The 14,117-nt window shown below is 42.2% G+C and overlaps 1 protein-coding gene across 2 annotated transcripts in view; it reads left to right on the plus strand.

Moving 5' to 3' along the window:
* TTI1 (TELO2 interacting protein 1) overlaps positions 1 to 14,117 on the plus strand; it is a 48,083-nt gene that overhangs the window by 22,726 nt on the left and 11,240 nt on the right. For both annotated transcript variants that reach the window (XM_068262843.1, XM_068262842.1), the window contains exons 3-6: positions 1,925 to 2,095; positions 8,610 to 8,743; positions 10,848 to 10,988; positions 12,382 to 12,586. In XM_068262843.1, coding sequence (XP_068118944.1) covers positions 1,925 to 2,095; positions 8,610 to 8,743; positions 10,848 to 10,988; positions 12,382 to 12,586 — 651 coding nt within the window. The remainder of the gene's footprint in view (positions 1 to 1,924; positions 2,096 to 8,609; positions 8,744 to 10,847; positions 10,989 to 12,381; positions 12,587 to 14,117) is intronic.

Below are 14,117 nucleotides of genomic sequence, written 5' to 3' on the forward strand. Positions count from 1 at the left end.
ATACAAATCGGACATGTTGGAAATAAACGAATCGACGGAATAGAGCGGGAAATTGAGTGCGCGAACGCACCGTGTGTATCCAGCATAAAGTGCTGGAAGGGCAGATGTGATGCAGCTTTGCATTACTGCACAGGTTGGGGTACAGTTCTGTGGGGGGATGGTGTGGCAGCAATTGGGGATTCCTGCAGTCTTTTAGCAAAGCTGACACCATTTAGTAAGTTCATCTTATATAACTTCAATGCCCATCCACTTTAATCATTCTTTATTGTACCTTCAACTGGAATAAGTGCTTATCATTACTTTATTTCTTTGTTGAACTTTGCCTGAGTTTTGCACTTTTGTGAATCGGTAGATGTTTTCCATTTCTTTATTTGTTTTTTGTTAATAGATTTACAGCAGTATTAGTCCTTATCATGCTTTTGAAGGCTGAATAAATGATTTGGGGCTATTAATCTAGAAATGCGTAGGTAGAACTGCTGGTGTTGCCCAGAGCAATCCACTCCTATTCTTCAATTCTCCCATAGTGAACAGCTAACCAGATTCATCCTATTCTTTATCATATACTAACCAGCCTCATCCTATTCTTTATCCTATACTGACCAGCCAACCAGATTCATCCTATTCTTTATCCTATACTGACCCGCCAACCAGATTCATCCTATCTTTATCCTATACTGACCAGCCAACCTAATTTATCCTATAATGACCAGCCAACCTAATTTATCCTATAATGACCAGCCAACCAGACTCATCCTATTCTTTGTCCTATACTGACCAGCCTACCAGACTCATTATATTCTTTATCCCATACTGACCAGCCAACCAGACTCATCCTATTCTTTATCCTATACTGACCAGCCTCCTAGACTCATTCTATTCTTTATCCTATACTGACCAGCCTACCAGACTCATCCTATTCTTTATCCCATACTGACCAGCCAACCAGACTCATTCTATTCTTTATCCCATACTGACCAGCCAACCAGACTCATCCTATTCTTTATCCTATACTGACCAGCCTACCAGACTCATTCTATTCTTTATCCTATACTGACCAGCCTACCAGACTCATTCTATTCTTTATCCTATACTGACCAGCCTACCAGACTCATTCTATTCTTTATCCCATACTGACCAGCCTACCAGACTCATTCTATTCTTTATCCTATACTGACCAGCCAACCAGCCTCACCCTATTCTTTATCCTATACTGACCAGCCTACCAGACTCATTCTATTCTTTATCCTATACTGACCAGCCTACCAGACTCATTCTATCTTTATCCTATACTGATCAGCCTACTAGACTCATTCTATTCTTTATCCTATACTGACCAGCCAACCATATTCATCCTATTCTTTATCCTATACTGACCAGCCAACCAGATTCATCCTATCTTTATCCTATACTGATCAGCCAATCAGATTCATCCTATAATGACCAGCCAACCAGATTCACCCTATTCTTTATCCTATACTGACCAGCCAACCAGATTCACCCTATTCTTTATCCTATACTGACCAGCCAACCAGATTCACCCTATTCTTTATCCTATACTGACCAGCCAACCAGACTCTTCCTATTCTTTATCCTATACTGACCAGCCAACCAGACTCATCCTATTCTTTATCATATACTGACCAGCCAACCAGATTCACAGATTCACTCTATTCTTCATCTTATACTACTGAGCAGCCAACCAGATTCATTCTATTCTGAATAGCCAACCAGATTTTTTTTCTCTCCCCTATTGCAAGTACAGTAATCTGATTTTGTGTCTGTAGGCTGCCAAAGCCACACTACATCTGGTATTCATAGGCAAACAGTAGCTTTTCCTGGCACATAGAACTGGTTTGTTGAAGTAGGAATGTGTTTTTTAGGATGTTTGATTTCTTTTAAAAGTCTATCATTGTTTTACCCTCAGCAATGTGGTTTCCGCCACCATTAGTACTTCCAGAGCAGTCACTGGTCTATGTGCCTGGTGGTACCCAAGGACTTAATAGCTGCACGGCCCAGGAGATGATGAAGTTTCTTCAGGATCATATGAAGCAATGCAAGATAGCAACAGGAGAGATTGAAGAGGAGGAATCTTCAGGTAAACTTTGCATCCTTCTTGGAATTGGCCACTTATTCTATTGTAAGGAGATCCTTTTAGACCTTTCTCAACTATGCTTCATACTGCATTGTCCTTAAAGCGTAACTGAACTCAAATCTACAAATACAGTTATGTCCGTATGTAAACTAAAATAAACTCCCTTCCTAGGTTGTCCTCTGCAGCCTTGTGCCCCTCCAGCCCACTCTGGCAGTGCTAACCAGTAATGATTTTATCTACTGTCTACCCATAGCAGGTACTCAAAAGGTGGAGTTTCTGATGGCAGTGGGAGGTAACTGGCTGTGATATTGGAAGCCTCTCCCTTATTTTCTCCTGTTAACTCTAGCTTCTCTATGTAGGCAGGAGATGACATCGCTTTTGTTTACAATTTTTCAGAGCGGATTGAAGGGAGCTCAGGAATTGTGCGTGTTACCGCAGTGCCGCATCAGTTGAGCGCCTCAGTAGAGGGAAGCCTGTGGATAGTCCAAAGGCTTCCACAATTTCCTTACACCACTCCATTCCAGCGCTGGCTGCCTCTAAAGCATATTTGTCAAAATTGAATGTTGCTCATGGCCGTGCTGCCGTCCAAGTACGAGTGCAGGAACCAGAAGGGTTCACACCTTCCATCTATCAAATGTCTTGCTGTCCGTTTTAATGTTAGAACTGCTTTTTTGCACATAGACAACAAAACACAAAGAAGCCACCCTACTAATTAATGCTATGAAAGTGTGTCTTATGGAGTGAAAAAATATGGTATATATTTGCATATTTACTTCTTTTCCTCAGTTTGTTTCATTGTCACACTTTTTAGCTGCTTTTAGGCCCACGTTGGATATGTATGTTGTGTTTGCTTTGAGGACAGGGGCCCTTAGTGATGGTGAAATGTTGGATTCTCTATACAGGGATTAAAAATTGATTCTCCAAATTCTTCTTGGATATGCGGTATATTATTTATTTTTAATGTGTTTACATTGCATGTACATTGCAGGCGCCATCCACCTGTTACGGCTTATTTACCATAAGTGTGTGCAGCGTCCAACTGTCCGATCTCTGGCGTATGAAGACAGGTGCAGAGAGCCTTGCTAGAGGGCTGGGGACATGCTGCGTTAAGTTGTAATTAGGTAATTGGCTGCCTGGCTTGGAGCCACATTCCTCAGTCCGTTGTGATTCTGTAAGCCAAAATTCTACTTGCTTTAACTGATCTAGGGAAAAGGGGTCATCAAAAATGGACATCTGAAATATATAAAACACAAATCAGTTATTGGAGCCATTAAATTATGCAGATGCACATGTGTATAGATATCAAGACATAATTCAAGTGCACTATAAAAGCAGATAAGATTGAAATGACTGATGTTGGCCATTAATGATACAATCCTGCGGCTGATCGATTGTTTTCCAATCACCACGGTAATTGATTGGAAATGATTGCCTGTGCCCATTAATGGACAAATTCCCGCTAACCAATCGGATTGACTGAATTAATCCGTAAAACTGATCAATTCAATTAATCTAATCAAATTGGTTAACGGGAATTTGTCATGGACAATCGTTTCCAATTACCACAGAAGCAGTTGATTGGCCGCGGGATGGTATTGTTAATGGCCACCTTAAAACCCTTACATAGATTACACACAATATACAGAGTTTTCTCTTTACTTTTTTCTATGAATGTTCCACACATCAGTAGGGAATTCAGGGATCTAACTATAAGGGAAAATGACCCTCTGTAATCACAGAGGAGCCCAGAGCCAGGGTGCCCAACTAACTACTGTCCCTCCATTCAATACAGGGGTCCATCCTCCAAATCTGGTATTATTGTGGTCATATTTGTTATGAGTGGGAGGATCATGGTGGCCACTAGTTATATTACACCTGGCAGATGGGCATTTAGGCTATTGGGGGGTCACCAAGGAGAGACTGGTAAAGGGACATGGACCCCAGGGAGGCCCTGTCAAAGTTTTGCTGATGAACCACATGATTCATAGTTGTGTCCCTTCAATCATCACACAAAAGACTCCACTGAATTCCAAATTATGGGGGGTAGGTGAAAAATTATAATCCCAAGAAAATGTTCAGGGCAAGCTTCAGTTAAGGAAGGGTTCGTTCCTAGTCCTTACCCACAGTACAAATAAGACTCAGTGGTGGGACCCATAAGCAAGGTAGATGTGCAGTACAATAACCTACTCTACCTCCAGGCAGATAGAGAGGCTGGAGCTAGACTGGATGCTACTCCGTAAGAGCCAAATGTAGAAAGGTCCACCGACAGCCAAAACTGTAATGAGTCTGCTTTTATCAGGAAATAATTAAAAGCAACCATCTCAAAAGAAGTCTACATGTTTCGGACTGTGCAAGGTCATTAGTCATAACTATGATTAACGGCCTTGCATGGTCCGAAACCTGTAAGCTATTCTTTTGAGACTTGTTGTTAAAATTGCATTTTTTTTTTATTTTTTTTTTTGCAATTAATTTACAAATTATTTAACCCCCTTGGCGTTCTGATTCTTTACAGATTTTAATGGTCTAAAAGCGGTGCAATTTTTTTGCACCCTTTCAGACCCTAAAACCTGGAAAAAAAATCATGCTGCCAGGGAGATCTGCAGCAGCTCAGCAATCACTCACCTCCCTGGCTCCAGCGCTGCAGTTAGGCCTCCATCCTCCAGGTGGCGCTGCAACGCTAAAGTGAAATTGCCGGCTGTCGTCATGACGACAGCCGGCGATCTCACCAGCAGGAAGCAGAGTCCCAGAGGAGAGGAAGAATGCCAGCCGACATCGGGATCCCCGGGAGGTATGTAGAAAAGCTCCTGCTGCGCGAATTGCTCTGCATTCAGCCTCCGGCGGCTACCCCGAGCAGAGGTCGGGATCACCGCTCTTAGCTGCGGTTTTCCGCCCCGACCCTAGCTCGGGATAACCACCACGGAGGATAAGGGAACCAGAGATGTACGTTTCACACAAAATAAACATACCAGTCAATAGCTTGTAAAGCATAAATGCGCTACCTGATAATTTCACCGCTCTGGTGTGCCTTGAGTGTTTTTTTTATTTTTTTATCATCCATTATTACTGCAGGAAAAATCCAATATGACTGCCGGCTCATATCCCCTCTGCTTCCGGGTTATGAGTTGTTCTGGATGTGCTGTCTAGGCTCTATGAAATTATAGACAAGCAGGGCTGCTCTGTGTGCTTTCAACTTCATTATTCTGGTATGCTGTGTGGCTGCCTGTAGGAAGTGTCTCTCATAGGAATGAAACAGCACAATGCACACAGATCACACGGCCACACTTGTCTGTTGTTTCAGAGCTTCTTTCTCAGCACCAGCAGCCCCTCCCATGTCATCAGAGCTCTGAGTATGCAAAGCAGAAAAAGCTGAGCCAGGAGGGTGCAGGCTTGAAAAGACTTCACAGAAGACTGACTCTGCTATAATGATTCCAGGTCAAACCTAGACTGAATGCTCAGTCTGGGATTCTTATCACAGCTGATAACAGGCAGATTGAGCAGAGAAGAATGAAACTAAAAGCAGGGTAGGTGTTTACTGTCATGTTCCCACTAATAAATGTAGTAAAATGCATGAGGGTGCTTCGTTTCTGGTTCTCTTTAAGTTGTTGTTTGCCCATTGTAAATCTTTCCTCATCCCAATTTACATTCTGAAACTTATTGCAGGTGGTGACCTCAAGTCCTGTCAGGTGCAGCTCTGCGGAATGTTTGTTTCTGAGAATTCTGAAGCTATTGAAAATATTACCTGGTCTCCCAGAATGATGGGGTGGGGTTTCCACAAATGTAAATAGCCTAGGCTATTCATCACTGGGAGGGCAGAATTATATACCAATATATAGATATAGGAAGAGCTTCTGATGCTAAAAACCAGGATAATTGCCATAAAAGATGGTGTCCTAATTTACTGTATTCTATTATGTCACTACTGTGCCTATTTAATTATATCCATATTCTGCATTCTAAGCTATAAGAGTAATGTAATTTTATAAAGTCCATATAAGACCAGTCTTACCCTCTGAAGCTGAACGGTAACGACCTAGCAGAATGCAGTATGTCTTTCAGGCTACCCACTTTTACATGAAATTGGTTTCAGCATCATATGTACTTCCTCTAACTATATAATTCTATATATTGTTAGGGAGCCCCGCCCTTCCAGTGATGTTTAGCCGAGGCTGTTTATTATGCTGAATTCTCCTCCCACCCCAGAGAATTTTTTACTGGCTTCAGAACTTTCAGTAAATGAACATTCCACAGACCACCTGCCAGTACTAAAGATGTAGTTTGTGATACATTTCAGAAAGTAAATTGGGGATAGGAAAGATTTTACAGGCAAACACTGACTAAATCCTTTCTGAGGCCTGGTGCACACCAGAGGAGTTTTTCTGAGCGTTTTGAGTTTTTAAGTCTGCTGCTAATGTTATGCTAATGTTATCCTTTTGAAACCTCTAAAAGCTCTTCCCAATGTAATGCTATGGGGTTTTTTACAAAACCTCATTGCTCCAGTGTGCACAGACACAGGATAACATTAGCAGCAGATTTAAAAACTCAAAACGCTCAGAAAAACTCCTCTGGTGTGCACCAGGCCTAAATGAATATTGTAAAAAAAAAAAAAAAAAAAAAAAAAAAAAAAAAGGCACTTTTAACATCTTGACGACCAGCTAACGCCGATTGGCGTAAACTGGTTGTCTGTGGGTTTCCATGGAAACGGCCGTTCCATGTCAGTTCACGGAGGGTGTCTCCGTGACTGCCTGCGAGTCTCCGATCGCGGCTCGCAGGCGAAATGTAAACACGCGGGAAAGAAATCCCCGGTGTTTACACTGCACGGCGCTGCAGCAGCGCCGTAAAGGAGATCGGCGATCCCCGGCCTCTGATAGGCCGGGGATTGCCGCCGTCTGATAGGTTAAAGCCTATAAGAAGCGGTACAGGACGTATCGCCGTCCTGTACGGCCTACAGAGCCAGGGAGAGGGAGGGGGGAATAGTGCTGCGGAGGGGGGCTTTGAGGAGCCCCCCGCAAGGCACAGCAGAGCGGCGGCGATCAGACCCCCCCCCCCCCCAGCAGGACATCCCCCTAGTGGGGAAAAAAGGGGGGGGGGGAAGTCTGATCGCCCTGCCTGCAATACGATCTGTGCTGGGGGCTGAAGAGCCCACCCAGCACCGATCAATGGGAAACCACTTGGTCGGCAAGTGTTAATCATAGTTCCTCATTAGTTTTTAATGTGCACCTGTCTACATAAATCAGCCTCTTTGTGCCTGTTCTGCTGCCCTTTTATACGTCATGTGCAATCAGTGGCTAGTGATGGTCATGTCTAGGAGAATTCATGGAGAAGCATGTGATCAGTTTGGTCAGGTGATAGATATGTAAGTCTCTGATTTGCTAGTCATGATCATGTGCTAAAGCAGGATGTGATCACAGCAAATTAGAGCTTTGCAAATCTATCAGCTGATCAAACAAATCGCATGCATCTCCATGAGTTCTCCAAGACATGGTTATCACTATTGGTGACTGTTTAGTGCATTTGTGTTTACTTAAAGCGGACCCAAACCAAACATTTTTTTAATTCAAAATATTTAGTTGCACCACACTGACACATACAATGATAAATAAACACTCCTTCAAGCCTATGAGCATTTCAGTGCATGCTTTTTACCCTTCTCTTACCATAACTAGGGTTATACACGTGGCAGCGATTACTAATTCCTCCTTTGCCGGACACCACCTACTCCACCAGTTTTCCGGATTCTGTCCTGGCAATATGAAAGTAAGGGAGGGGTTCCTCCAATAAATGTTAAATATTTTATATTTGTCATCATGCAGCTGAAAAAAGGCTGATTTAACTGACATTCATCTGCAGATCAAGCAATCATCCGCAGATCTGAAAATCCATCCTGGTGGATCTGATCTGCAGATGAATGTCAGTTAAATAATGTGTGTATGATGATCTGCAGATCTCATAGGCTATCATTGCAATTTGCAGGAATGGATTTTTGGCAGGAACAGATCTTTTGTGTCTGTACAGCATCTGTGTGTGCAGCATCTTGCAAAGATTTTTTTTCTGATGGGGAGTTCAGCTCCATAGAAAAGACTGTGAAGGTATTGCTCTCATACTACAGGAAGGGTGGTAAGATTGGTCTGTGATCTTTCATTTTCCAAAGACTATAGTCTGATGTGTGTATCCACCTTTAGTGATGACACCTAAAAAGGTTGGTTGAGGCGAAAGTTTAGATATGTTATGTATGTATATAATGGCTCGTACTCAATTCATTTTTTTCTAAGTTTTTTTTTTTTTTTTTTTTTTTTTTTTTTTTCCACACTTTTAACAGTACTTTCTAATTTTGACAGTACTTGTAGTACTTTTTCAATTGCAGAGTGCTGTAAAGTTGTTATTTTAAACAGAAGATGAAAAATGGTCTCCTAAGAGAAAACTTGGTAGAAAAAGTAAATTGAATAAAGGTCAATACCTCCCTGTATTTTACGATGAGGTGTCTGGTCTTACTTGATTCCCCTTTTTTTATTTTATTTAGATCCTTTATCCCAACCAGATGAAACCAAAGATGAGGAGAAAACTGCATTGCCTATCCATGTTAAAATTGGACAAGAGGTGGCAGAAAAATGCACCCATTTCCTGTCGCATGCTAATCCGAGGATCCGAGCTGAGGTATGTTTGGATCAGAGCACAAAGTAAAAACCTGCTAGTTGAGAGGTTTTGATTGCCCTGCATTATGCAGATGTCCGCTGTAGGGTGCACCTGAAAAGCTGCTAATGAAATATGGCTTTAAAGAGACACTGAAGTGAAAAAAATATATGATATAGTGAATTGGTTGTGTACTATGAATAATTACTAGAAGATTAGCAGCAAAGAAAATATCCTCATATTTTTATTTTCAGGTATACAGTGTTTTTTCTAACATTGCATCATTCTCTAATATGTGCAGATTACACAACACTTAGCATTCAAAATGAGTCTTTCAGAGCAGTCTATGAACTAATGACCTCTCCTCTGGCAGAGGAAAAGTAATTAGTTCACTTACAGTTGAGATAATAAAAGTCAGATAACAGCCCTCTCCACGACTTTGAAAGTCATAGAGATTAATGGCTTTTTTGCATAGAGATAACAACTAGAGTTTCTTCCTGTACTGGAAACAATTAGACTGATATATCTGATCTTAATGTTTTATTTCTTAGCTGTACTACACATAGAAATCATATCATTTTTTTTTTCCGCTTCAGTGTCTCTTTAAGAACTTGACTCAAATCCAAAGATAGATTTATACAGACTCTGCCAAAGCAAGGGGAACAGGACATGAAAGGGGGTGGGGTAGGGGTACAATGGCTAAGTAGTCTGTAAACATTTTTAGGTTTACAGTTCCGTTATGCTCCTCTGTCTCTGGCATGCTGTGGCATAGTGTGCAGCGATTGTCACTATGGATTCCTCTTCTCCCAGTAAGATGTATATTTTTCTCTCATCCTCTAATGTGAGAAAGTCTGGGAATTGTTCCATCAATTTCTTAAAGTAAGTATCCCTGGTTGCAGTATATTTGGGGTAGTGCGGCAGGAAGTGGCTTTCATCCTCAGTATGCATACAATCCATAAAAGTGAATCTCTAGTCTCTAGGAGAAAATAGTTATACACTTGCTTAGGTAGAGGGAAGGATCTCCTCTGGATAGTCCAGAGACTTCCCAAGTTCTTCTGGACCCTGCCGTTGCCATGCTTGGACCCTCTGAACCTATCCGACAACAGCCTTTCTGGTATGTTCTTGTGGCCACGCGAGTGAGGAGGACACTGGTAATCCTCTGGACTTCTCAGAGGCTTCCCTCTACATAGGTAAGTATCTAATGGTTTTCTCCTTTTAAGTGGGTCTTCCTACGTGAATTTGTGTGTGTAGGGGGGGGGAGCATTGGATTGAAAGGGTGTAATGCTTGGTGCACAAATACAATTTCCCTTCAAATAATTTCTGACAGGTCCAATCTGATTTTCGATCATATTCTGTTTGATTTTGTACAGAAGTGTTTGCAAAATCTATCAGAAAAACTAATGGAAATCAGATTGGACCTGTTGGAAATTATCGAATTGACCAAAAATTTGAAGAAAAATTGCATGGTGTGTACTAGGCATTAAGCCTCATCTACACGGTACAATTTTCTGTCAGATCAGATCTATTAGATAATTTCCAATCGGATTGTGTTAGATTTTGCAATACATTTTGGGTAATTATCAAAGCAAAATCTATTGCAAAATTGCTCTGAAACAAATTGGACGTCTACACACGATGCAATTTCTTATTAGATCTATCTAATAGATCCATCTATCTGATGGAAAAATTGTACCGTGTAGATGAGGCTATATGCTGGGTACACACGATACGCGTTTCTGTTCGATTTTCCACCCGATCGTTTTTTCCACTTGACTCTGTGCTCGATTCTGTTATCTTCCGCTCGTTTTTCTTATCTTTTTTCCTTTAACTTCTATGAGAAATCGAGCCAAAAAAACGATCGGAAGGAATATCGGACATGTCGGAAATTATCTATCGAACCCATCTATTGGGGGTAAAAACGTATGGCGTATTCCCAGAATTAGAGAGACTTACTTTCTGCTGTGGATTACCACTGGAAAAAAATTGATTATTTAGATAAGATAGTTACTATAATTGTCTATGCAAGGACTGCGTAGTGTAAAATCTTTAATGGAATGCCCACAGTGCATTGTTTATGTAACCTCACATATGTCCATCACTCTTGTTGCATGTCTGTTTTCTTGTGCAGGCTCTGGACAATCTGAGGCTCTGTTTACTGCTGGTGAAAGCTCATGAAGATGTGTTGCTGCCCCTGGCACATAAGATGTGGCCGTGTCTCGTGAAAAGATTGGTACAGGATGAGCCTCTCATACTTATGCGAGCATTTCAGGTACCTGCAACATCTTAGTAAAGTGGAAATCCCCTTCTTGTGATAGTCACACTGTGGTCACTCAAGTGTGTCAGTCTCTGAGTAATATACAGCAAGTGACTTATTAAATGCTCATCACAGTAGGTCAAAATGAAACCGGTGTACATTCAAGAAATGGAGTCTTGCCTGGTTTCATTGGTTGGAGGAACCACAACGAGTTACCAGCATGAACTCTTGTGTCCCTTATGCCGAGGACTGGGCTGTGCACGATCGCCCATGGCTGATCGTTGCCTTGGCTCCTCCAGTGTTCCAGATCTCTGGCTACAGCTGGTGAATTTCCCAAGGCAGAAAAACGGCTCAGATCTCTGAGCTAGATATTCCGCTGAGTTGTAACTGTTATTTAGCATAATGGTAGCAGCGCTTGTGAGAAATGCAAATGATTGCTGATCCACAAATGACTAGGACAGCAGCAGCTGTATGCTGGTTTCTATATTGCAACACGTTTCCCAAGGGATTCTCCCCTGCTTATTCAGGCACTGTTTGAACTCCTTCTTAAGAAACTGGGTAGAAACCCGTGGGAAATGCATTGCAATAAAATATAGAAACTAGCATACACCTGCTGTCCTGGTCATCTGTTGATCAGCTGTCAACTGTGTTTCTCACACACGCCACAGAAAGGGAAGGAGCGGGCTCTCTGCAGTCGCTATAGTTACACCGCTTCGCTTGAGACAGTAAATGTTAAACCTTAATAAACAATTTCACCGCAGCTTATACTGTTTTATGTTGTGTCCCCTTACGTGATTGAGTTTGACAGCCCTGATCTAGACTTTCCATAGGAGTGGAGCAACACGAGAGGGAATTCTCATGCATTCTATGAAGAGCTGCAGGAGAGGAGTGATCTTGTAGGATCTCTACATAAGCAGCTTTAGGCCTCGTTCACATCATCCCACACAGATGGCCGTGCGATCGCAACGCGTACGATCGCACGCCATCTGCGTTTTCATGCGTTGCATGGCTGATCCCATTCACTGTAGTGAATGGGTCAGCCACGCGTTTTGCCCAAAAAAATGCGTGCAGCAGGCGTGCACTGGTACGCAACACATGCAATGGGAACATCAGACAGTGTAGTCTATGCACTTCTGATGTTCATGCGTGTCTGCCTCCTCCGTGTTGGCGAAATATGGATGTGAACGAGGCCTCCGCTTAGATCTATCCGGCAGGCCGTTTACACTGCTTTACAAATAAGGGTACAAGTAAAGTTTATGCTAATTTGGGGTAAGGAAGAAAAGCTTATAAATAGGTTGTATTATTTTTAGCGCCTATGAACTAAATACCTTGTGCAGATGAACATGTGCTTTTGTGGAAACCATCCATACGCTTTAACTAGGTCATGATTAGACCTCTTGTTTTCCAGGTGCTGGCGACCCTCTCGTCTACCTGCAGGGAGTTCTTGCGGCCGCGAGTCTGTAAGGATGCACTTCCTGCTTTCTTGGCTGCTCTCCGTGCCCAGGCTCATGTCAGCCTTCACGCTGGCTCTCTATACCATCACACAGCAGGCTATAAACTGCAGAGAGCCTTGCTGGAAGGCTTGGGGACGCTTTCTGTTAAATTGTCATTAGGTGAGTTGTTGGCTGCCTGGCGTAAAGCCAGATTCTACAGTTATTTGGAACAAACTGCAAGCTTTTTTTTTTTTTTTTTTTTGCCAAAGTACACATATATTAGTTAAACCAGGAGGATTAGCCATACTATGGCAGGGAAAAAAAACATGTATATAAGTAGATAAATACTTGATCTAGTTACATAACACATGTATTGTACTGTTCATGTTTTGATTTCAGTGAATTTTATATAGTAAATGAAGAGAATTCTGTTCCTGGTGGGAACCATGTCTTTTGCCAACAGTTTGAGGGTAAATACTGATGTCATTTCTTCCCTTAACTTTTTTTTTTTTTTTTTCTCCTCCAATCACTGAGTCACCTCAGCCTTGCTTATAAACACAAGTGAGCAGAGAACCATGTTTCAGCTAGACAGGGAAATAAATGGAAGAGGAGGAATAGATTATAGATAAATAGAACCCCGGCATGCAACTGAATGGCAATGGCTATTAAAGGGCCAGTGGCCTAAGGTATGCGATAGCTCCAAACCATAACAGTAGAAAAAGTTTTGAATGCAGAATTAGCATCTTTATTACTTAATAGTAGCCTGTGGCCACACAGGACCTCCAGTCGTACGCTGGGGGAGAAGTCCAACCTTCCACCACGGGTGGGTGGGGTACAACCTGATACTGGCAAGTGCCAAAAGGGGGTAAAAAAAATCTTTAAAAAGAAGTATCAGCAGTGGCCTAAGTGGTGAACTTGACACTAGGTATGGACCAACCACAATACAGTCAAGCAGTAGTAGTTTGTGTCGTGTGTACCCAGCATAAGAGTCAATATCTCAATCATGTCCGATTTGCTCTCTTTTGATAGCGGAATCGATTTCTCGAAGTTGTCAAGGGAAAATCAATCCCATTTTCGATCGGGAGCAGTTTGGACATGTACAAACGATGCAACTTCCTGTCAGATAACACATTGATTGCATGGGAAATTGCATTGTGTGTGCCCAGCATATTAATCCTGAGATTTTATCTGACCGCCACCTGGAGTTGGGAAGGCATTTTTCCCCCTTAAAGTGAGTCTGAAATAAAAAAAAAAAAAAGATACCTTAGAGGGAAGGCTCTGGGTCCTATAGAGCCTTCCCGTTCCTCTCCTGGTCCCGTCGTTCCTGCGCTAGCTCCCCGTTAGCAGTCTCCTAACCTATGTGTCGGTGACTGCTCTCTGCCGCTGTGGGGGAATTTTGGAAATCTTCGGAAATCTGAGTGCTCCTAAAGACGGGCGGGTCCGTACTGTGAGCGGGAGAGAGTGCACTCGCGCGTGTGCAGTAATAAGGCTGTCGGTCTTCAGAATCACTCTAACCTGGCAAGGTCAGTATCTGCAACAAAGGGGATCCCAGAACACAAAGGTTTTTTTTTTTATTCCCTCAGACCTGTCCTCTAAGGAAGGGATGTTCCCCAAAACTTCAGCAGTACTTTATAATTGTCTATACCAGAATAGTGGCAGTTTAAGCTACCTACATTTTTTTATTATTATTATTATTTCTTTCTTTACAATC

This window comes from Hyperolius riggenbachi, chromosome 12 (genome assembly GCF_040937935.1).
Source record: "Hyperolius riggenbachi isolate aHypRig1 chromosome 12, aHypRig1.pri, whole genome shotgun sequence".
Lineage (NCBI taxonomy): Eukaryota > Metazoa > Chordata > Amphibia > Anura > Hyperoliidae > Hyperolius > Hyperolius riggenbachi.